General features: G+C 43.0%; 1 protein-coding gene across 1 annotated transcript in view; it reads right to left on the bottom strand.

The window, feature by feature from the left end:
* Positions 1-25,268, bottom strand: part of FRMD4A (FERM domain containing 4A) — a 397,277-nt gene that overhangs the window by 23,655 nt on the left and 348,354 nt on the right. The window contains 3 exon segments of the mRNA XM_027772576.1: positions 2,211-2,333; positions 7,012-7,145; positions 22,021-22,162. Of these exon segments, the coding sequence (XP_027628377.1) occupies positions 2,211-2,333; positions 7,012-7,145; positions 22,021-22,162 (399 nt within the window).

The following is a 25,268-nucleotide window of genomic DNA, read 5'->3' as shown; positions in this document are numbered from 1 at the left end:
AGTGGCCTGCGGGCACAGTGCGCCAGGCTCCTCCACTGAGGACAACAATCGCAGCCTGGTTTCATTTACTTTCAAGCACTTTAGATGTGAAGCGGGCAGGGACCAGGAGTGAGAGGCAAAGGTGAAGGTTAAACAAAACTACTTGGGTGATAAACTCCCAAATCCTTCCGATGCTGGCTGCTTTTGTTCTCTCGGAGGCAGAAGGATATTTTAGTGGACTCCTGCCCAGAGTTTTGAAACAAGCAAGTCACTAAGGGACACAGCTCCACCAGCAGCTGTTCCAGGCTGTTCCATAGCCCCACTCCAAGATAGTGACCCAGAGTTTTATGAGAGTCCAGAACCATTTCTTGCTATTTAAACCAAGACAAGTACAAGGCTGAATACCCTGTCTGTGCAAAGGCTGTATTTGTACAAACCAGGAAGCAACATGCACTTCCAAAAGAGACTGGAGCAGCTACAGAACCACTGTGGGTCCCTTCCCCCCAGAGCAACTCTGCTTCCTTTCATTCATTTAGGAGAGAGAACATGGAGGAACGGGTAAGGAAGACATGGATGCACATGGGATTCTCAGGAAACTAAAGTAGTTGCTCTGTGCTGAGAAGTTTGAAAGGTACAATGAAATGAGGGAAGACCGATGGGATCTGTGTCAGGGTCCTCCCTTACATGGGGTCACTTGTAAAAGTTAAAGTGCCAAGTGTCTGTCCAGCAGCAAGGGGAGTTGAAGTTCCTTGGGCAATTCTGATGAGCAGTTGGGTCTGCAGTGACCTCCATCACTCCCAGGCACCCCCATCACTCACGGCCACTGTACTCCTCCTCTGACTGTTCATCTCCACTTCATGCAACTCATGTTTGTTGAGTGTCTCACAGGTGGCAAATGTCAAGTTAAATGTTTTTCATATACTAGCTCATTTAATCCTAGTGACAGGCTGTAGAAGTAAGGGTTATGAACTTTATTGTATAGACTAGGAAAACTGTCTGGTCAAGCTTTAATTTTCTTTCTTTTTTTTTTTTTTTTTTTGGGCGGGGGGGAGATGTTTTTGCTATAGAGCGCATGTGCTCGCAAGAAAGACAGAGAGACAGAAAGCAAGAAATCACCCCCCAGGAGGGATGGCCATGCCACAGTCCCTTCTCATCCCTTCTCCTCTTGGGATCTTGGGCATGCAGGCGCATACACCCAGTGTGAGTTTAAGCCATCAGGTCGAACCATGGTTGACAACATGGGAGTCCAGTGCCGTAACCATTATGCCAGCTGCTGGTCTCAAGTGTTAATTTGAGATGAAGCACTCTGGTGTGTCCATCATTCTCCCAGGGACCTGTAATGATCTCAGGAGATTTTTTTCCCACCACATTCACTGATTCCAAAGCACTTGGGTCACCCTCTATATTCACCCTCACACTAACCCTACTGTGGGTATTGCATGAGAACATCAGTTTCTCCAAATCACATTCTTAAAAGACTAAAACTGTATAGTACTGCATGCTAATTAGTAACTATTCGGAATACGCTCGTGAAGACACTTTTTAGACATGACTGTGAATCCTGGAGGTAGACCTGGCCTTCCATTTCTTTTGGTCTGAGGTTCGATGCCTATTACCCAGCCAGAGTCTCAAGTCCCCCCTACCCTCATCAACTCTGAACTCCCTAGTCCCCACCAGTGTTGAGGATAAAAATGGCTCCCCTGAACACAGATGAGTGGGGCCAGGACGGATCAAGCATCTTGCTCATGTTTTCGCAGCCCATCTAGCAGCTTGGCCAGGTTGGGACCATGGAGGACAAGCCCTCCTTGTTCTTCTCCAGCCAGTACACCCTTGCACCTGTTGACATGGCCCAAGGTTTCCTTCCCCTGTGGTGGTTTCTTCTACAGATCAGACATTAGGCTTGGTTCTGAGGGACAGAGGGCTGGGAGGCCACAGAGAAGCAAATACATGATGTTATTGGAATGTCCTTTCTAAGCTGAACTTGGCTGCCGTGGTGAGCTGAGAGTGTCAGACAAGTAACCTCATCAGGAATCCAAATGCTTGCTAATGCAAGTAAACGGATTCTACCAAGGGGAACCACTAACTGACCAACCAGCTTATTGGAGACAGGTAGAAGGACAAATACTTGCACTGGGTAGAAATATAATCATTATGGAAAATCTGGAAGCCCTAACAAATGGGAAAAATAAGGACAATGTAAGAGAACCCAACAACAGACAGGAAAGACACACCTCTCCTTTTGGCAAGATTTTCTGTTCATCCAGCTTGAAGGCTGTCCCTATTCTTCTCCGGACAATGGGTGGCTCCTCCCCTGGATCCAGGGGATATTCGACTGGCAGCTTGCCCGTGAGCTCCTGCATATATGAAATAGCATTTAGAGGGAGCATAAATCAGAGCTGAGCACATGCCCGTTTTCTAGGACACACGCACACACTTCAATGCACAGATTCAATGCCTAGATTAGAAGCATTAACCATTAAGTGTCACGCCTAATTAAGAGTTTATAAAATAAAATTTCTTTCTATGTTTTATTAATTGCCAGAAAAAGTGTGAGCTCATCAGAGAGAGAGAGAGAGAGACAGAAAAAAGGAGAGAGAGGGAGGAAGCGTCCTCCAAAGGGACATGGTTACATCACAATCCTTCCTCCTCCATCTCTCCATCCTGTTAAGATTTTGGGCACACATGCACATGCACCCAGCACGTTTTTCAAGCCAGAGGGACCATGCTTCAAACCATGGTTAGCCATGTGGGATCCAGTTTTCTTAACCATGAGGCTATAGGGGACAGCTTGAAATTTTCAATTTTCTTTTGTTAAATAATTGTATTTAACTTTATTTATTTATTACTATTATTTTAATTTGACCAGAGAGATACAGAAAGAGAAAGAGAAGGAAAGTGAGGAAGAAAGCTGCCAGTTCCAGGACTTGAACCATGGTTGGCCATGTGGAAGTCCAGTGCTCTTAACCACCACACCACCTGCGGGCCCCAGAAGTTTTCATTTTTCTAAAAATATATGAGAGTAGTTCTTTCTTTACGGAATACACATATGTTGAGAAGTGGTTTTTTTTTTTTTTTTCAAAATAAATTTAAGTAAATAAAATTGCCTTTGGCTTTCATGATAAAATCCACATTTTATTCACTCATTTGTTAATGTAATGAGTGTTTCCGGTGTGCTACTCTGTGCCAGGCAGGGTCAACAGTCAGCAAGGCGTGGTCAACGTGAGCTCTCGGATCTTTCTAGCTCCAAACTTCTGCTCTCTCCACAGCATCAGATATTCCCTCTCAAACACCTAGGTTTAAATTTCTTTTTAAATGAGTTTTCTGAAAAGAAATGACATCTACACGGCAAATCCCAGAAAAGCATATTATTACACAATTTAGAAACTGAATATGTGTAAATAATTTTTCCACTCTGGTCAGACACTCAAGGAAGAGGCTGAACTTAAAATTTGACACTGAACAGTATACAAATAAAGAGTTTTAATAGGAACTGAAAATGTAATCCACATCATTGACAAGGCTACAACAACAATCTGTTGTGCCTGTACGTGGGGCTCTGGAAATCTAATTATTGTGGGTCTGGTCACAGTGAATTTACTTGACAGACCTCCATGGTGACAGGATCCTGGATCAAGGCTGAGGGTCTCAAGAATGGTTCGGGCCTAGAACAGGGCTGTATATGAGTGGGTTCTATCTGGGCTAAATAAAGATCAAACCTGAGCTGGCCGCCAGCCCACACTGTGGAGACCAGGCACCAACTGGAAGGAGTCACGTCCAGGGACCAGAAAAGGCTGAGGGGAGCCTCAGTGCACCTATAGCAGCAAAGTGGGCACTTCCAGGCCAAGGTCAGCTCCCGGCTTCCGGTCTGCAGTCCAAGCAGATGCTGCACCAAGGCTGAAAGGGCTACTCTGGCAAGGCACAAAAGCTCCTGTGTGGAGCAGCTCTGATGTATGTGTCTGGCGGGAAAGCACCGGCCATGGGAGGATCCCTGGCCCCTCCTCCCCCCACTGCTGTGTGCTGGTATGTGAGTGTGCGTGTGACTGTGAGCACAAGCACGCACACTCACGCTCTCTCCTGGGCCTCTTTCTTTTTGTGTTTAGATTGCCAGGAAATGACCCGCTGGACTTTCTATTGCTCAGTGTAAGCATTTCAGAGCACAATGGCCAACTATCTGAGTATGAAATGCCGCAATTTTCCCTGTTTTTCCTTTTTTTCTTTTAAAAAAAATGTGGTTCAAATGTCTCTAGGGTAGTTATGTGTTTATTCTGCAGCTTTTAAAATTTTTTTTTATTTTTTCAATCTGCTGCCCTAAAAGCCTGACTATAAATAATAGAACCCATTGAGGGTTTTAAATTGTCAGGACTTTTTTTTTTTTTCCCCTTTTGAACCTTGAAACTTATAAAAAGGAGGGAAACGTTGTTAAAATTGCCATGGATTTATAACTCTAAAGTGTGTTTGTGGTTTAAAATATAGTTTTGAAAAACGAGGCTACTGATTTTTCATCATCTGCCTGAAGGTATTTCAGTCAAAGTCTTGATTCTCCAGATATTTAATCTGATTTCATATGTAACTAGAGCCACGTGGTGAATAAGTAATTTAATCCTCTGCTGTGAGGGGCTCAGCTTGGTTCCTCTCTTTAATTTAAAAAAAAAAAAATTTTCCTTTATTCATGGTAAGATAGTGTGCACACCCAGGAGAGTGGGGAGCGGGAGAGAGGAGTCCCTTTCACAGTATCTGGTCACAGTGCAAGCCCTTTCCTCCAGTCTTCTAGCTCATGGAAGCTTGGGCCTGTGCCTGGTGTACACCAGGGCAGCTAAGCTAAGGATCTGAACCACAGTCACCATGTGGCTTCCAGCACTGCAGTTCAGCACGCTCTCACCTGTGCCATCGTGGCTAGGTGTCCTCTCTTTCTGTTCTGCCAAACACCCCACTGTACCTCACTCTGGCTGTCCACTCCCTAGGGGTCATCTGGTGCTTCTTGACACACTGAGCTGGGAGGAGAGCCATGTGTGAACAGAACCCAGCAAGAAGCTCTTCCTATCTCTTTCTTACAGATGAGTTGAGGAGGCTACGGTGGAAATAACTATAAAGGAATGAGCACAAAAGCAACCCGCCTGCGGCTGACTTCTTGATGGGTTATTTCTTCTGCTCAAGTTATGTTTTCTGGTGTCAACATTATAAGAAGCAGGAGCTTTGTTTTCCTTCCTTTGCTCTTGTTTTTAAGAGAGACAGTGAGATTTTTATAACGCATGCTAACCTTGCCCTGACATGTTTCTTACATTTTCTAATGTGGATTCCCTGCTGGGTTTAGGGGCTTTTCCTTTATTAAAAACAAAACAAGGCTTTACAAATTATTAAAGGCAGACACCAAAACCCATATTTTTTCAATCCTTCAAGCATATTCTTTATAAAAATGTTGCTAATATTAACAGTATCACATAGCACATTCCCCAGCCAGGCCAATTGCTTTCCTAAGATTTGCAATGGATTTGTGCTAATGTGGTTCTGCTTGGAGCAGGCTCCGGTTTAAATCAATCCAGACCATAATTAAGCCAAGTTGAAATGTAATGTGATCTCACTATGTGGCCCCTTGTTCATTCTTCCTGCTGCAAGGCATTATTATTTGGGGGAGGGGAACATGTCTCTCCGTTTTAGTTGGGGAACTTCTTTATACTTCCCATTCTCAACTGTTTACTAACAGAGCTCTTCGTGCTGCTATGAGTAGTGCAGTCTCTCCAGGGAGAGCTCCCATCCCACTATGTCCACGTGCAAGCACATGCACACGTGTGCGTGTACACACACACATGCATGAGAATCTGTTACATGAAAAAAACAAAACTCCCAACATTGCTACAGAGAGTCACGGAATAAACAGAAGAAGGTGGAAATGGACACTGAAATACATAGAGGCAGTAACTGCAGCAGCTTTGGCATCCTAATGAAAACTGAGACTGGCATGTACTCAGCCTCGAGAAAGCATTGCTTTGCATAACATTAAAACATATCACTAAGCTAGGATTTCATTAAAAAAAAAAAGGATCAAAGAACCCCCAGACCCTGAGGTTGAAAGGAGATTGTTGCATTATCTAGCAAGAGAAATCCTGGTTTTCTTCTTGACCCCCTAGTGATACTTCTCAATCTGATGTCCAAAGAAAAATAGAAATTTCCCCAAGAGAAACAAAGGCTGCCACAATAATAAACTCAGGCACGGAATGCGGGGAAGAGAGTGGCGGGCCATTAACTCCATGAGATAACACCACATGAAATGTTCTATGAGTTGTGGCAGACCGTGCAAGTATGAGACTGTTACTACAACTTGATCTCTACGGGGGTCCTAGGGAGGGTTTTGCTAGTACCAGCTTTAATCAGTGTCATAGTATTTTATCAACATCCACTAATTCTTTTTGTTTTAAAGAACTGTTTTATTTAACTTTATTTATGTATTTTAATTTGACCAGAAATGGGCAGAGAGAGAGAGAGAGAGAAAGCAAGCTGCCAGGTCTGGGACTCAAACTGCGGTCAGCCATGTGGGAGTCCCCAGTGCTCTTAACCATCACGCCATCTGTGGGCACCAACTAATTCTTTCTTTCTTTCTTTCTTTCTTTCTTTCTTTCTTTCTTTCTTTCTTTCTTTTCAAGTTTATCACTTCCACAATTCCACATGCACACATGCATGCATGAGAGAGCACACCCAACAGTCTTGATGCCACGATCCACCCCCAAACAGCCCCAGGTCATGGGCACACATGTGCCTGGTGTTTGTATCCAGTGGGGTCTCTGGATACAAACCTAGAACCTTCCCATGTGGGTTTGCCTTGCAGAATGTCCCATTTTACCACTGCACCACTGTCTTCCCTCATGGTGCTTCTTCCCTCATGGTGCTTCTGACACAACATTTAGCAAGGTCTGGATGCTCCCAACATCTGTGGGAGTTCTCACTCCCTTCATTATCCTTTGTGTTTTGTCAATATGCTAAGAGTGATGATGTCACCGACAACACAGATTTGCACAGGACAAGATGTTAACTGCTTACGGCTTCTCGGAGACAGAGTTTCTTCAGCTCCTCCAGGCGCTGGCGTAATGTTTCTTCTAGCGCTTCCTGCCTGGATTTCAAGGCAGCCAGCATGTCTTTCTTGGCCGACTGAGAGCTATCTGATTCCTGAGAACCTGTCAATAAACAGTAGGGTTACTAGGCCAGCTGACAGGGGGACACACATCTGGACCCACTAATGAATTTAACTGGAGCCTGAACTGTGGATATGGGATTTACCCCAGGAATCAAGGGAGTGTGAAATAAAACAGGTGCTCTGAGGTCCAAGTGTGAGGAGCGAATTCCAGCCCTGTATGGAATTTACAGCCAGTCAGAGGACTGGCAGGAAAACTGACACTCCTGAAAAAGAGGTATATCTTTCTTGATTATCTTAAGATACGTCACACACCCATTTTCAATTGCACTAACAAATTTTAAGAGACCTTACACAATGAAGGGAGAAAGTAAAGTCCAGGGCAATGATTTTAGTAAGTGTTTTAAATTGCCTTTTATCCATTCAAACATCCACACTTTTATTTATTTATTTGCTTAATGCAAAGATAATACATGTATATCATACAAATTTTGAAAATATAGAAAGTATTAAAAATAGTCCATAAACATGTGACCCAGAGGTAATCAGTGTTACACATCTTTAAACTTTTTTCCCTAAGCATACATGTTTAAGAAATAAAATGAGAATTTTATTGTATTTTTAAATTAGTATTATACCATAAGCAAACGCCCTCCTAATAAACGTTATGCATACTTTTACATGCTTTCTTGGATAGGATATCTGCACCATGATACAAAACCAGACTGCTCACTATAAAATCTTTGCAGAAGGCAAAGTGTAAACCAAACAAAAGGAAAATTAAGATGAAATGCCAACTAGAGGAATTTAGTTTAGACCAAAAGAATAATTTCTGGGTTATAATGTTTGGTTTGTGAAATAGGTTTTTTGCAGTGAAGCTATTCTATTTTTTTTTTTTTTACTTTTATGAGTGAGAAAGCTCACTATAAAATCTTTGCAGAAGGCAAAGTGTAAACCAAACAAAAGGAAAATTAAGATGAAATGCCAACTAGAGGAATTTAGTTTAGACCAAAAGAATAATTTCTGGGTTATAATGTTTGGTTTGTGAAATAGGTTTTTTGCAGTGAAGCTATTCTATTTTTTTTTTTTTTTACTTTTATGAGTGAGAAAAGGGGTATTAACTCTTGGAAAAGAAAAAAACTGATCATTAACTTTCTTCTCATGTCCATGGTGAACAGAAGTGTTAGAAATAGATGTTATTGGATGTGCATTCAAGGGCTAAGACCATGCCATTGATCACAGCATCAAACAACCTTAAGTAATTAGATTCATCTAATTAAAAATGCACAAGATCACTACAGTGAGAAATGAAATACTCTGCTGAGAAAACTTGAAGACCTAAATAAATAGAAAGTTATACCATGGTCATGGATTGGAAGCTTGTTGCTGTAAAGGTGTCAGTTCTCCATAAATTAGACAATAAAATCAATGCAATCTCCAACACCATCTTTCCCCGCAAGAAAAATCTCAGTGGGATTTAGGGGAGAGAAGCGAACTTGTATCTGAAACAACTGACTTTTTGGACAATTCAGTGAATAGATAACATATCTGAGGATAATCCAATTTGAATTTCTAGAGTCAGTTTTCTATTTCTTCTGAAGGAAAGAAGGCAACTCAGAAGCATACTAGAAAGAATTTATATTCTTTTGCATCAAACACCTCTACTATACTCAAACTATCTCCATAAATATACTCTTCTACTTATATATTTAAAGGGTCTGAGCAGGAAACCTATATGCCCTCAAAGTCTAAGTACATTTGACTCTAACTTGCACTTTGTTCTTCTCTCCTGCCCACTTGAGCTTGAAATAGAGAATATCTATAACTGCAGGAATGTATTATCTTTATGTCTTCAAGGTAGCTAATAAATATTAGCTTGTGGGGTCAGCAGGTGGCATGGTAGTTAAGGCCATGGACTCTCACATGGCTGACTGAGGTTTGAGTCTCAGATCCGAGCTTGTTTTCTAACTTTCCTTCTTTTTCTCTCTCATTTTCTGGTCAAATTAATAATAATGATAAATAAAATTAAGTAATTATTTAAAAACTATTAGCTTGCATGAACAAAAAAGCACATTTTGTCAGTCATCTACTTGGATGCTACAATTAAGTTGAATCTCCTCTTGGTGAAAAAGAGACCTAGCAGCTATAAAGTTATTCCTTTATGTAGAGCCTACCTTCTAAGTTTTGAGTCACGTTTGTATTGGGTTGTTGGGACATGACACATTTTTCACAGAAAAACATGGCATGACTTTCTCAACAACCTAATAGCTAGCTTGCATTCTGACATGCTTCTGCTGCAGTTTTCCAAATTCAACAGCAACTCAAATGAAAGCTTGAACCTTACTGGTACTCCATTACCTCATGGTTCTCATATACAAAATCCATATGGTGTCATACTCATGCAACACATTGCTGGCTATTACTGCAGGACTTGCAATCTTATTCTTGAAATAGTTCAGGTTTACTACCTTCATAAGTCAATTACCCTGTGCTTATCAGTAACGAAACCATATCCAGTCTACATCCGTCTAATGTCACATGGCTGAATCATTTTAAATCTTAATCTAGTTCTTTCTTAGTAATAGTCACTATTCACATTTGAAGACACAGGAAAATTTAATGAGGTACCCTGTTCCATCGTCTAAAGAATTAATAGGGAATGTAAAATAATACTTGAAGGAAGTCAGACTTTAGATTTAAAAAACAGGCCTGAGGAAACTCGGGTCCAAGAAGATTAAAGGATTTTTAACTCAAGTGAAATATTCATTGTTTTCCCTGTCACCCCTGTCTAACCTCTCAATAGGAAATGATGATTTATTAAGTCAAATCTAGGAATTAACTATGTTCAAGAATGGCAATAATTACAATATTAAACTCTGGGAGGTAAAGCACACAATTTTGGATGATCAAATCTCTAGTTACAGGATTAGTTAAAATTTGGCTTTGAGTTACAGGACTCATTAAAACTGCCTAAATTATCATTATTTATAATAATTAGCCTAAATACCAAACCCACATAAGACGGGCAAGATAGTCTCGGCAGGCTGGCTGGCTCAAGATTTCCTCTCTGTCTCTGGCACCACTACCCTGGCTGGCTCTGTTTCCCACCTTCAGTTTGGAAATTGCTTCAGGAAGAATATGGTGCGTAAGTACTGAGTTAGATCCCTGTGAAGTAACTGAGCCAGCCTGCCCTGGACACATGGATTTCCATTTCAGTGATAAATGGTTGACTGAATAGAGGGTAAAACAGATCTAGGTTTGGTGAAGTCTAAACCATAACTAGAAGTATGTCTTTAACCAGTTATCTTCCTTTCTTAATTTGTTGTAAAGACTGAGATAATGTGTACACAGCCTTTAGCACTGTAATTCGAATAAACAAACTCTCAACTATGGGTAGATATACTGCAAGTGAGCACGCACACACGCGCTCACACACACACACACACACACACACACACACACACACACCTTAGTAGAATTAGAAAGAGAAAAATCATTGAAACACTTCTTCATAATTGCTGAATAAGGTATTGGTCAAAGAAGAGAACTTCCCTATGCAATTCAATGCAAGCCTTGGGCTCCCACACCCACCTTTAGAAACAAGCAATATAGGTCTAGGCAGCATTTTCACACTATGCTCTGGGTTTGCAGATATACTTTGGAGCTGCTGTGGATGAAGGTGTGAATGGGGCCAAGGAAATTCGGTGAGTTCTGGTGGCCTGCACTCCATACTCACCAAGCTGGAGCAGCTCCACATGAACCTGTTTCACATACAAGGTTGTCACCGTGCATTTGAAAAGAGGTTCCCACTGCCTTTTTTAATTTGAAGGAAAGTCACTGCTCTGTGGCAAGGGCTCTGAGTTTTGATGGCTGCTCTGTTTCAGAGCTTGTGTGATTTGAGCCTGCAAGCAGGGAAACATGGCCACCAAAAGAGAGGCAGCCAAATACGCAGTGACCTAGACATTCCAGTAATGATTCCACAGAAAGAAGCTCAAAGGGCACCTGGTGAAGGAGCCCAAACTGCTCTGTCATGTTGGACAGGCTTCTCACCTCCTCTACACATGCCCTCTAGGCATCCCCAGAATGGGCTGGTTGGCTATAAAAGGAAGAAGGAAAGAAGTCAGCAAGATGGCCAAAAAATTAGAAGGTAGAGATTCATTCTGTGGCTGGCCACCCTAATACCCCAAGTGACAGGATGACTCCAGAAGATATTGAATCAGGTCATAGGTCAATGGGAGTCTCACAAACTTAAATTTCATGACCACATAGAAGATGATTGTAGACATAGACTTGAGTTCAAATCAACATCCTGATGTGAAGAATGGAATGAAAGTTCTTGGTTCCCATGATTTATTTTTTCCCGTTATGTGAATACACAGATGCCTTTGAACATGCAAGACCTCTTCAAGATGATAAGTTTGACTCCTAGAAATTAAAAAAGGGTGTGAATCTGTTATATTGTAGGAGCAATGACTGTCAGGAAAGACACCTAGGTTTTCATTATGTATCTTATATACGTGTATATATATGTATACACACACACACACACACACACACACACACACACACACACTAGAGGTTTTGTCATAGGGCACGTGTGTTTGCTGGAAAGAGAGAGACAGACAGACAGAGACAGTGAAAGGGAAAGTGAGGAATGACCCCCGGGGGTGGAGGTGGGTGATGGCCACACAGAAATCTCCTCTCCATTCTCCTCTTGGGATTTTGGGCACTCATGCTCATGTGCCTGGGTGAGTTAAAGCCACTGGGTCTGGGACTCAAACTACATGGAAGTCCAGTGACATAACCGTGCCATCTGCTGGTCCCCAGTTTTGATCATTTTTACAAAAGAAATCTTATACACAATACAATCGTCCCTTGATTTTCTTTACCACTTCCATCTCCAGGAAAGATAGGCATTCTGCCGCCTCTGTTCTCATTTCAGTTGCTGTGACAGCCTCCCTTGTGTTGGAAGGACATGTGTAATTATCAAACAGTGTCTGAAGGATCTACCTCATCATCTTATCAACAGACCAAAGCAAATATTTGTAAGTGTGAATGCTAAAAAGAGTTTAATCTGACCTGTCTTTGGTATTAAAGTAGGAGGATGGAGGGAACGCTTTCGTTGTACCTAGAAGAGTGAGATTGTAAAATTTAAAAATTGAAAAAAAGAAAAAAAAACAAAAACCCAGCAGCCAAGGACTACCTGGAAAGTGTCCAAATATAATGAGTTGGTGCAAAAGTCCAAGGAAAAATAGAGGAGATTGGAATATTTCTGGAAGATATGTACAATACACGAATATATCCTTTTTGGCGGGTAAAGTTTCAAGTAACACTTAGCTTTATAAAAAGAGTGTTCTAAATATCCATTTGAAAACACAAAGTGGTATTGTAGCCTCCTAAAAGTGTACTAGCTAGGGGTTTAAAGTTAGGTCTGGGTGTGTGTTCTAGGTTGGCTACTTCCTAGCTGTGGGGACTTAGGAAGGTTATTAATCTCACCGAGGCTCAGCTTCTTCCCCTAGAAAATGGGAATGAGAAGACTTTTTCAAAAGTTGGGAGAATTAAAAGATAATGCAGGCCAGCAGGTGGGGTAATGGTTAAGGAATTGAACTCACATGGCCAATCTTGCTTTGAGTCCCAGACCTGCAGCTTGAAAATCATGCTAGGTGCATGTGCATGCATACATGCCCCAAATCCCGAGAGAAGAACAGAGGGGAAGGGACTGCAGTGTGGCTTCTCCCCTCTGGATAATTTCTCACTTTCTCTCTCTCTCTGGCAAGTGTATATGCCCTATCACAAAAATCAAAAAACAAAAACAAAAACAAACCCCAAAGGATAATGTTTAAAAGATGCTTGAAGAAAGCTCAGGACAATATATATAAATACACACACACACACACACACACACACACACACACGTGTTTTAGCCACAGGGTAATGTGCACTCACTGGAGAAAGACAGAGAGGAAGAAAGTAAGACAGAGAGGAGGAAAGTAAGACAGAGAGGAGGAAAGTGAGAAATCGGTCCCTGAGGGGATGGCCCTTCCACAGTCTCTTCTCCTCCTGTCTCCTCTCAGGATTTTGGGGATGCATGCACACGTTTGGCATGATTTTCAAGCTGCCACATCTGGGACTCAAACCATGGTCAATCATATGGGAGGCCAACGCCTTAACCAACACGCCACCTGCTGGCTCCAAAAACTCAGAACATATTAAGTGCTACATAAATATTTGTATTGTTTTTATTAAAATAATGTTTCCCATGTTTTTGGCATCCTAATTCCATAGAGCCACATAAATGTAAAGAATGTTCAGAAGGCAAATAAAGGAACATGGAACATTGGTACCCACCAATTCAGGAAGCTCAGGAGGAAAAGTGAAAGGAAATGGATTTTTACCCAACTTCTAAGCAGGTGCTTCCTACAGCTTTACTTCATTTAACCCTCACAGAAACATGATCCCACATTTCATAGAAGGGTCTTAGGGGTATAGGGATACAGAGCAGAGATTCCAGCTTGGCTTTGCTTGATCAACGTTGCCTCTTGCATAGAAACATTCACAAACATAGGAGTTTTCTGTCTTGGTCACTGCTGGGTGGCAATGGTAAACACTAATGAAATCAATGACATCTGCCTTCCAAGCCTAGGTTCTTCCCACAGTTCTGCATGAGACTAAATGTTAGAGAAGGAAGAAGACAGAGCCACAGGGCTCTTCAGGTCTGCCAATGAAACAGCAGCCTCTGGAGTGTCTCCCATTTGCAGGGTGGTATGGGAGAGGTAGGCATGCTTCCAGCCTTCAGAGAGCTGCCCATCAGGAGGAGGCAGAAGATGTCCCAAGCCACAAGGAGAGGCAGTGACTGCCACAGAAGGAGAATACGGCACACTGGGAGGTCATGGGGAAATGAATCTAGATCACTAGTGATTATCTGTAGTTGGAATTTGTTTTTTCCTTTGGAAGAAGTTAAGCATCCTTCTGTTTCATTGCTAGAAAAACCGACTCTCAGATTAGTTTTCTAGTAAACCTTTCCTCCCAGTGACTGCTTAGTAAATATCTATTTAATTGATAATAAATAGAAAATATCATCTTTGGATTTGGGCAATTTTATGGTCATGGTTCAATCCTAATCCAGAAGATCTTATTAAAATTCAAGGAGACTTCAAGAATTTTGTGGAGGGAACTAGCAGTTAGCGTAATGGTTGTCGCTGGACTTCCATGTAGTCGACCATGGTTTGTGTCCTGGACCCGGTGGCTTAAAACTCACGCCGGGCATGTGTGCGTGCATGCCCAAGATCCCGAGAGGAGAATGGAGGAGAAGGGACTGCGGTGTGACCATCCCCCCTGGGGGTGATTTCTTGCTTTCTGTCTCTATGTCTGGCAAGCACGCGCGCCCTATAGCGAAAAGCTCTCCAAAAAATAAAAAATAAAAAAGACTTTTGTGGAAAAATGGAATTACACAACGAGTTTATTTTGGTGCAAAAATTTTTGATATCCATGATCATTTTCTCACAACATTGCTTTATTCCAAGAGCATGTTCCAAGAACTTTTTGAAGACCCCTCTTAGGTCACTAATAATCTGGCCAATGAACAGGAGAAAGAGAGGGAATCATCAGGAAAATCATCCTAATCCAAGCACGGCCAGAGAGACAATTGTTTTTCATTTTCAGGGGTATTTGGAAATCTCTTGAATCCCCCAAAGTTATAGACAGTACCAGAGCTGCCGGAAACCCTGCCTGTCTCTATCACTACTGGTTTCTCATTTTCCAGCTGGGGAACTCCAGTGGGCAGATGGATGCTGAGGGACCGGATGCACAGGGAATGCCACCAGCAACAAATAGCAGCTCCCCTCCCGCCAGCAAACACATGGAAGGATATCCTTATGAAACTGCCATTGAGAATTTGTCTCACTCATTCAAAAGGCCCTGGGCGACTCAGCACCGGATATGACTATGCATCTTCCTAGGAGGGTATGGCCAGAAACGAGGCTCCTCTGCTGTGACACAGAGGGAACATTAATGCCTTCACACTGACTTCAGAAGACTAGGGGTGCTCTCCTTTCTGGAAGGAGGGGAAATTCAAAACACACAGTGCCCCAAAGAAGAAAGAAATCTGTTGTCCACAAAGTAAGGGAAGGAAATGACTATCTTGCCTGCTTAGGCCTTTAGGGGGGAAAAGTGAAGAAGGCATATTCCCAGCAGATCTGTTAAAGCTGTAAGAAAAAGTTTTGGCAGACACCCCAGGAATAAATATGAGGAAAAGGTTTGAACTCTTCTTTATGATAAAGAGATATTTATTTCCCTGACAAATCCTCGATGATGAATTCCTTACATAAAAGATATCCCAGGAGACCATGTGAAATAATGCCACATGGCAGATTGCAGGATAAACGTATTACCTCTGGGGACCATCTCAGAGAATTAAATGTGATTTTTAACATGAAAAATGCATGCTTGGGAATTTTGGAAATAAAATAGTTCACTTCAGAGAGTATTGAAATGGAAGCTCTTTGAAAAGCAAGCACCTTTTGATGATAGCTGGGAGTCTCTGGGAGAGATTTACTTTCTGGCTAGATTCCATGGCTCAGTGGCATTTTTACCAAAGGGTGAAGAGTACAAATGCAATTTAAAGTGGGGGGAGGGAACAGAGACAGAGAAAGAGACAAAGAGAGAATCGAACAGTAAAAAAAAAAAAAAAATTAGCAGCATCTCTTAAAATACCTAGTTGAAACTACTGCTTGTAACTTCCATGGTTTCCATTTCTTAGCTTGTGAAATGAGGGAGCTGATCTGTCTGGCTCCAGGGTTGTTATTCTATTGCAATAATGGGCATTTAGAGATTACTTATGAATTTCTTTCCTTCTTTTTTATTGCCAGAGGGTGTATGAACTCACCAGAAAAAGAGATAGAGAAAGAGAAAGCATCCCCCCATGGGGCACGGTTATGCCATAATCCTTTTTCCTCCATTTCTCCATGCTATTGGGATTTGGGGCATGCACACACAAGTGCTTGGTGTATTTTTTAAGCTGCTGGGGCCAGGATTTGAACCATGATTGGTCATGGAGGATCTGGCTCCCAATGCCCAGGACTTAATGGCTACATTAGCGGGCTGCCCACGGAGACTAGCTGTAAATTTCAGTGATCCTTGTTCTACGTTCCCAGCAAAGGGGTCTTCAAACAGAGGGCTGGCCTTCATGGCAACAGGGAAATACCTACGAGGAGTGATAGTGATACACTGGGTTGTTGGAAGTCATGATACATCTTTGTAGACGTCATGACTTTTCTGACAACCCGATATATATATTTTTCAGTATTTAAGAGTTCACCTATGGAAAGCCATTTATTTAGGTTATACATTGTCATGTCATCTTGGTATTCTTTAGTAGGCAATATTCCATTACTATTAGCACCCCCTGGCAAAAATATAGCAGTATAGATTATTTCAATAGTTTTTTTTTTTCTCTTTTCTTAATCAAAACAAGAGCAGAAAGGGCTAACCACTCCTCCTCAATGTTGACTCAGGCCAGTCCTGCTTCAACAAGTCCAGAAACATCCATTTTAGAGAGAGAGATTCCACAACTCTCACTGGTTACACAGTCCAGCATAAACAAACCCTGGCAGGATCCGACAGCCTTGGCAGTGCCCACTGGGCTGTGCCCATCAGCAGAGCAGAGGTTATGACCAAAATTAAGTCCCTGGAACTTTGCTCAGTGTTAGACCTAAAAGGAGAGTCAAAAGGCAGCTGATAACAGGGAACTTTAAAAGGTGAGACAGAGATAGGAGGAGACAGAGCAGAAGCAAAAAAGAGGGGATGAACACACACACACACACACACACACACACACACCCCACAACCAAGAGCATTGTGTGATTTATACCAGCATAAGGCGGTGAATTCTGAGCTGAATACAGCTATGACCGTGAAGCTGGCACACACCTATCAGATCATCTCCCTGTGTGGAGAGATGTCAGATAGCTGGCATCCTCATTGTTACACGAGTTATTAATAAACTTCCTCACAATGGCAGGAAGAGCTAGCATCCAGAGAATGAGAATGTGGGAATAGTTGAGTAATGAATGTGGGTTGATTTCAGGCACTACGAAGGCCTGTCCTCAGTACAACATGTTTTCTCCCAGAGCGGAAAGGGTCAGAGCCAGGGTATAATACCAGATAGCAGATTTTGTTTTATTTTTATCTTTTGAAATTATTATTATTATTTTTTTGAGAGTTTTTTGCTATAGGGCATGTGCGCTCACCAGACAGACAGAGAGAGACAGAGAGATAGAAAGCGAGAAATCACCCCCCAGGGGGGATGGCCACGCTGCAATCCCTTCTCCTCCATTCTCCTCTTGGGATCTTGGGCACACATGCACACGCGCCTGGCGTGAGTTTTAAGCCACCAGGTCTGGGACGCAAACCGCAGTCGACTACGTGGGAGTCCAGTGATATAGCCATTATGCTAACTGCTGGTCCCTTAAATTATTTTTAAAATTTTGCAGAAGGCGCATATGTTCACCAGAGAGAGAAAGAGAGAGAGAGAGAGAGAGAGAGAGAGAGAGAGAGAGAAAGCACTCCTCATGGAGGAGGAGGCAATCCCTTAGCCTCCTTTTTTCCCTCCTTTCAGGATTTTGGGCATGCATGCACACACGCCTGGCATGTTTTTCAAGCTGGCAGGTCTGGGACTTGAACTGCTCAGTCAGCCATGTGCGATCCAGTGCAATGCCACAGGCCGACCCTATTTTAATTTTTTTAAACCAAAGATCCACTACTATATTCTTCACAGTCCTGTTGATCACACGGTAGATGACTCAACTGCCACCCCCCTTAATGAGCCAAATTCCTATTTCTAAACACTAATGCACTTTTGTTTTAGAAGCCAGCAGTGGTCTCATCGTCCCATTTGAGAAAGGACATTTCTTGTTTGGGTGATGAATGCAACAAGCCACATGGTCCTGTAGAGCACTGGGCATTTCCCAAGTGGGTTGGTGCCATTTCTTTAAATAGCTTGAGAGCAAAACATGCTCCCTCTGCCCCTAACTCCCACTGAAATCAGTATTGTTCTGGGATGGCAGCTCCCTGAAACAATGCTTAGAACAAATGCTGACTCTCTCCCACTTTCAGGCAAGCTGTGAAAAGACCATGTGTCTACAGTGACAAGCACAGCTGCTGTTGTTTTTTGTTATTCCCCTTTTTCTTTCTCATTTTTTTGGGGACTTCACATTATGGGGGAAAGGAAGGGAAGATTAAACTCTGTGATATGTCCATGAAGAAGATTTTGGATCTTTTTTTCTTTGCTTTTTAAACTCCGGGAATATTTTAATCAAATAGCCTGAATGTACACTTTTCCTCTCAAACTGTACCTGAACCTTCTAAAAGCTTGTTATACCAGAAGCAGATATGAGCAAATGCAATGAGTAGAGGACTCTACAAATTTGGAAAATATCCAGGCTCCTACAGGACAGAGTGAATACAATGGCCGCTGCTCATGCCCCCTCAGTGCTCAATAGTGGGTTTATTGAGTCCCTATACAAATCACCCTGAAATCCCCCCAAAAATATGAGAAAGGAAAAAAAGGGGAATAACAAAAAGCAACAGCTGTACTTGTCAAGATGTACTGCAGTAGGCGTCCAATGCCAGTATGAGAAAAGGGGACAGGGCAATTTGAGGCCAATCACTGGTGGAAGGGCATATCAGAGCCCTTAGCAAGGCCCAAGATGCCACACACTCTGGGAATATAGAGGATTCTTTTATTATTATTTTTTAAAAAGTTTTTGCTATAGGGCATGTGCATTTGCCAGAGAGAGAAATAGAGAGAAAGAGAGAGAGAGAAAGTGAGAAATCACCCCTCAGGGGGGATGGCCACACCGCAATCTCTGCTCCTTTACTCTCCTCTTATGGTTTGGGCATATGCACAATGTGCTTAGTGTGATTCTCAAGCTGCTGGGTCCAGTCTAGAACCACACAGTCGGCCATGTGGGATCCAGCAGCTTTAACCACCATGCTACCTGGCTTGGTCTTTGTGTGTGAAATTTTGTTTCTTTTTTTTTTTTCTTGGAGAGGTTTTTGCTATAGGGTGCATGTGTGTGCTTGCCAGAAAGAGAGAGACAGAGAGACACAAAACAAGAAATTACCCCCCAGGGGGATGGCAATCCCTTCTCCTCCATTCTCCTCAGGATCTTGGGCACGCACGCATGCATGCCTGGTGTGAGTTTAAGCCACTGGCTCCGGGACTCTAACCGCAGTTGACTACATGGGAGTCCAGCGACATAGCCATTACACTAATTGCTGGTCCCCTGTGTGTGACATTTTCTACTTGTATTGTCATGCTGGTACTCAAACAGGTTTGAATTTTGGAGCATTTCCAATTTTGGATTAGAGGTCCTCAACCTGTATCATATTTGCTAATGAAAGTAAGCCTATGAGGTCTGGCAAGTGTAACAAGAACTGTCTAAAATCAGGGTCATTCTGTAATAGCAGGCAGTGGTGTCCTTGGACATCACTGGCAGGAGGACAGGCAGAAAAGGGTGGGAGACCAGCCAGCTGCCTGTTGGTTTCCCCACTGTGGGGGATGTGAAATCTGCCCCTTCCGGATGGGGCTACAGAGGGCTTTTCCAGGTGAAGGCCTCCTCCTTTCAGTGCACGGGAAGATAGAGGGAAGGCAGTCAACAGTACCAGCAGCAGTGAGGCCAAGATCTATGGATCCTAGGAATTCCCTTTGCTCACCAATGGAATGTTTTCTGTCTGCTGGCACCTCTCCCCCAATTGTCCCAACAACTCCTAAGTCACTGGGGGTGCAAGAGCCTCAAGGGTCTCAACCTTGGCATTAAAGGACATTTTTAGCCTCACTTTGCAGTTCCTTTTTGCTTAGCTGTGCAGCAAGTGGGCCAGGACACAGGCTCAAGAGTGGGGATCCCTGGGTTCTGTGTTGCTGAGGAGCAACACACCCATCTCAAGCTTTTTATCTCTTCTTTGGCAAGAAGAGTGGCTCTCAAAGTAGAGTGCCTAGACCAGCAGCATCAGCAGCACTGGGAACTTGTTCAAGAGGCAAACTCTCAGGCTCATCCTCCACCTACAGGATCAGAAACTCTGGAATGGTTTAGAGTGTGGGACGCCCAGCAATCTGCATTGTAACAGGCCTTCCAAGTGGTTCTGATGTACACCTGAGTTTGAGAACCACTGAGCTTGAAGAACCAGGCTGTAGTCGGGCTGAATCCCCCCCGACTAGATAAGGTGGAAGACGGGCTGATAGATCCTGACTCTAATCAGAGACTCTGGGTTTTAACAGGGGTGAGTAAAATCCATGACTATTATGTGCTATGTCTAAAAGATGAACAAGGTGTTGGCTTTGGCTCTGCTCTTTGCATTCAGCTTTAGCTACAATTCCAGGGAGGGGGTCTTAGGCTTTGAACACATTCTCTTTGATATAAGAAGACAACATTCTCTACAGTCTTCAGCTGCAAACTTCCAAGCCCATTTTTTTGGATGAAACATTTTTGAAGAATCCAAGGCAGGGAGGGATTTCCGGGTGATCTGGCAGAGGCAGATCTGAGTTTAGTGGGGCCTGAAGCTTTTATCATTTCAACAGCTCTATTGAAGACAAACAAAACGAAATACCCAACACTCACAGGTTTACAAAAATGCATGACCATGTGAACAGGACCCTGCTAGAGCCTCAGCCCATCCTCTCAAGGACCCTGAGCTTAACCTTAAGTTCACCCCTCCGTTCACTCCGTTCTACCCTCTTAGTCCAGGAAGGGTGAACTTCCTCTCCCTTAGTCCTTCAGCTGCAAACTTTTTCCTGGCTATGATTGGCCATGGCAGCCCAGACGCTAGCCAGAGAATTTCTAGCTTCTCTTCCTCTCCTATCTTTTTTTTTTTTTAAATAAGTATTTTATTTTATTTATTTAAGTTTGACCAGAGAGGAAGAGAGGGAGAGGGAGAAAGTACGAAAGCAAGCCGATAGGTCCGGGACTTGAACCGTGGTCAGCCATGAGGGAGTCTAGCGCCCTTAACCACCATGCCACCTGCTGGTCCCCCTCTCCTGTCTTTTTCTTTTTTCTTTGTTGTTGTGGTTTGTAGTCACTCTGTAGAGTCATGTAGATCTAACTCTTGAAGATGAGGAAGGAGTAAAGCCTTCTGCTCTATTTTCCTGGCTCAGTGGCAAGATGGCATGACTTTCCAAATCAACCAGGCTTTTGCCGTGGGCCCTGGGGAGTAACCTTCATCAGCTATATCATTCCAACATTTCCAAACAATTGCTGCCTCCCTGCCTTCCTGTCGTCTTATACCCGCTCCTCTTCCTGTCATTTCCGAGAATGGTATCCCCACTCTTGAAAGTCAGCCAGATCTGAAACCTCGAAGTGCTCTGCCCTTCTAGTATCTAATGATAAAGTGACTCGCTGAGGGCTCACAGAAACAGATGGCCAAACCAGATCTTCTGGCTAGCAGTTTCAAAAGGCGCTTAGTCATTAAATCACACCCTGTGACAACCAGTCTCTCCTCTGCTACACGATCCAGAATATTCTATACTTCTCAAAGTTCCAAATAGTCCATGTGGGAATAGAACATAGTGCCTTTCAGCACCATGACCCTGAGTTCCAGTTCCAGGATTATTACTATAATCTTCCCCTCAGGTCATACTTTTTGCCCTTGGAGGTGGCGCTCCTGATAGCAGCCATTGCCATTCTCAAAAGTGCTGCAGGTCCTTGAAGAGACTCAGTGTGACTGACAGTCCTTCTCACACACTGTGGTTCTTGTGGTCTCTCCTACCACAAGACACTTTCTGACATTTTGAGGCAGTTTGCTCAGATGCCCATTAGGCTCTAGCCTTGGTCTGAAAGACCATGCATATAGCCTTCCTGGGGCCACCCCCAGGGTTCAGCGAGGACTCTCCCATTCCCCAGAGGTACCTGCGGGGCAGGCCCTACCTGAGGACAGGAGGCTCCCGCTGCTGCCGCTGATGATCTTCCCTTTGCTCCCCATGTTGGCCAGCTTCGAGGTCTTCAGTGTCCCAGTCTCGGTCAGGTCAATGGCGATCTCACTCAGACTTCGTGCTGCGTGGATTTTGGACTGGAATAGAAAGGCCAGCAGGTTATAGAGGGAATATTCACCTTGGAGCAGGAGTGACCATTCACTTGCTTCTCCTCCTAAAATTCAGCAAACTGGATCATCTCCCTGACTTGAAGCATTTCTAGGTTTGGGTCTCTTGGCCTAACCATTAATCACCCAAACTCAGAAGGAGCAGAGGTGGCTCAGGAGCTGCACGAAGGATGGGTTTTCTTTTTTATTATTATTATTTTTTTATTTTTTATTTTTATTTTTTGAGAGGTTTTTCGCTATAGGGTGCATGCGCTTGCCAGACAGACAGAGAGAGACATAGAGACAGAAAGCGAGAAATCACCCCCCCAGGGGGGATGGTCATGCCACAATCCCTTCTCCTCCATTCTCCTCTCGGAGATGCCGCAATCCCTTCTCCTCCATTCTCCTCTGGGCAGGCACGCACATGCGCCCGGCATGAGTTCCAAGCCACTGGATCCGGGACGCAAACCGCGGTCGACTATGTGGGAGTCCAGCGGCATAGCCATTATGCTAACTGCTGGTTCCCAGTTTTCTAAACCTCTGATACTCCCGGGAGTGCTTAAGAGAATGGAGTTTGGAGTCCTGACTCTGGAAAAGTTACTTCATTTCACTGAGCTTTGTTATTCCCAACTATAAAACAGGGATGACACCAGGGCTGGCAGGTGGCATTGTTGTCAAGGCACTAGACTCCCACATGGCTGACTGTGACCTGGAGGCTTGTTTTCCCTCTCTCTCTCTCTCTCTGTGTGTCTTTCTCTGGTGAGTGCATGCACCCTATACAAATTTAAAAAAAAATATTCCAAAACAAAACAGGGATGACACCATCTACCACCCAGGGTGTGGCTAGGGTCAAAGATGGGTAAGTTGGATGAAAAACATTCCTTCCTTCCTCTCTCCTACCCTGTCCTCTCCTCTCCTCTCTTTTATTCTGCCTGGCACACATCTCTCAATAAACAGTTGTGATTACAATTACTTAGTGCTAAAGCAAGGAGTGAAAAAAAAATAATTTTCACCTTCTAAATGACATAAGAGATAGGTCAAGCAAATTCATCAAGTTCCAATAAATTCCGAAGTGGTTTAAACATCTTTAATTGTTAGCCATGTAGACATGGGAACTTTGGATGATGAAGAAGTGGCAACACTCTAGACCGGCCATCATGGTATATGTGGATAGAAGCACAGACAAGAATCCCCAAAATAGGCAGGTGGGATTACATCAGATTAAGGAGTTTCTGCACAGCGAAGGACACTGTAATTAGTGTGAATCGATAACCCTTGGAATGGGAGAGAATTTTTGTTAACTGTGCCTCAGATAAGGGACTGATAACCAGAATACACAAGAAATGCAAGCAACTTACCTAGAAGAAAATGATTAACCCAGTTAAAAGGTGGAAAAATGCGCTGAATAAATAACTCTCTAATACAAACAGCCAAAAAGCACATGAAAAAATGCTTGACATCCCTCATTGTAAGGGAGATGCAGATCAAAATCACAATGAGATACCACCTAACCCCAGTCAGAATGGAGAAGATTAAAAAAACAAATAATGATAAGTGCTGGAGGGGATGTGGTGAAAGGGGGACACTCCTACACTGTGGGAATGTAAATTGGCCCTGCCACTGTGGATAATGATATGGAGGTTCCTCAAAGACTTTCAAATAGAACTACCATATGATCCAGCAATTCCACTCCTGGGTATCTACCCAAAGGACAGGAGAGCACTCAGTTGGAAAAGTACTTGCACAACTATTTTCATTGCAGCCTTATTCACGATTGCTAAGACATGGAACCAACCCAAATGTCCACAAACAGATGAATGGATTGAAAATTTATGGCACATACACTTCATGGAATACTATTCAGTCATAAAAAACAACACCCTGGAATTTGATAGAAAGTGGATCAATATGGGAGATTTGCTGTTGATTGAAGCAAATCAGGCTATGAAAGAGAGACACTGTATGTCTCCACTTAATATATACCAATTGTCCGCACTCTATGGTAGAGACTGAAAGACTGGAGAACATGAATGAACACATTAAAAATTGTAATGGACACTAGAGACAAACTGGAAAGAGAGTGTGGGAGGGGACGAGCGTAGGAAAGAAAATTTGGGGGAAAAATGGAGAGATAAGACACTTGTGGGACACAGATAAGGTTTTTTATCTACTGACAAGGATGCTAAAATAGTCTCAACTGGGCTGGAGTGAGGTGTATATCATGCTGGGTAAAGTCTCTTCACAATCTAAAAAACAAACAAAGCAAAACAAACAAACAAACAAACAAAATTCCTGATAAATGTTTTAATTAAAAAAAAAAAGTCTCCATAAAAACTGCTCATCCAAACATGTAGGTCCCACCAAAAAATGTTTGACATGGCATTTTGCTTCTATTTTGATACCTAAATGTACATGCCCAAGTCTTTATATTATGATTGAAAGTCCACTCCACATATTAATTGGCCTGATTTTGCTAATGGTCACAGCAGGATAGAATAATTAGAAAGCAGATCTATTTTCATAGATGTGTTTACATTTTCTACACTTGAGTCCAATGTTTGCTTTTTCCTTCTTCAGGAAATCATTCTTTTTCTGTAAATTTTGAGAGTGCATAAGGCAATAGGTTTTGCCTATGTCATGAACTTAATGAAAACAACTATAAATGATCCTGTAACGTGCCCACGCATTTGCTCATTTGTCTACTGGCACATGCACGGGTGGAGGCACATGAGGTGAGGTGCACATCCAAGATTTCCAGTCACTTACTGGCTGTTCAAGTCCAGCACATGTGACACAAGGGCTTTGCTACACACAGAAGAAAGCAGGCCTTGGGCAGGTTACGTAGGCCAGGCAGCGTGCGTGTAGCCCTGCCCTGCTCCCTCTGGTTTATAGTCTTCCTTCTGTGCCCAGGTACCAGCCCAGGGGCCCTCATTTGTCCAGCACTGGCTGTCTGAACTGTGGCTTTGCCCTTCCCCTGACCTCAATGTTGTTGTCGACACTGGGAATGACAACTTCCGACCTCTATGGACTTGCCTCATGTTAACAAGATGCATGTCTGCATGTCAGAGGAAATGCTAAGACTTTTTGCTTGTTTTGT

Source organism: Tupaia chinensis, unplaced genomic scaffold (genome assembly GCF_000334495.1).
Source record: "Tupaia chinensis unplaced genomic scaffold, TupChi_1.0 Scaffold000285_1, whole genome shotgun sequence".
NCBI classification, from domain to species: Eukaryota; Metazoa; Chordata; class Mammalia; order Scandentia; family Tupaiidae; genus Tupaia; species Tupaia belangeri.
Note: the sequence above shows the minus strand (reverse complement) of the source record. Positions and strands in the feature narration are given on the sequence as shown.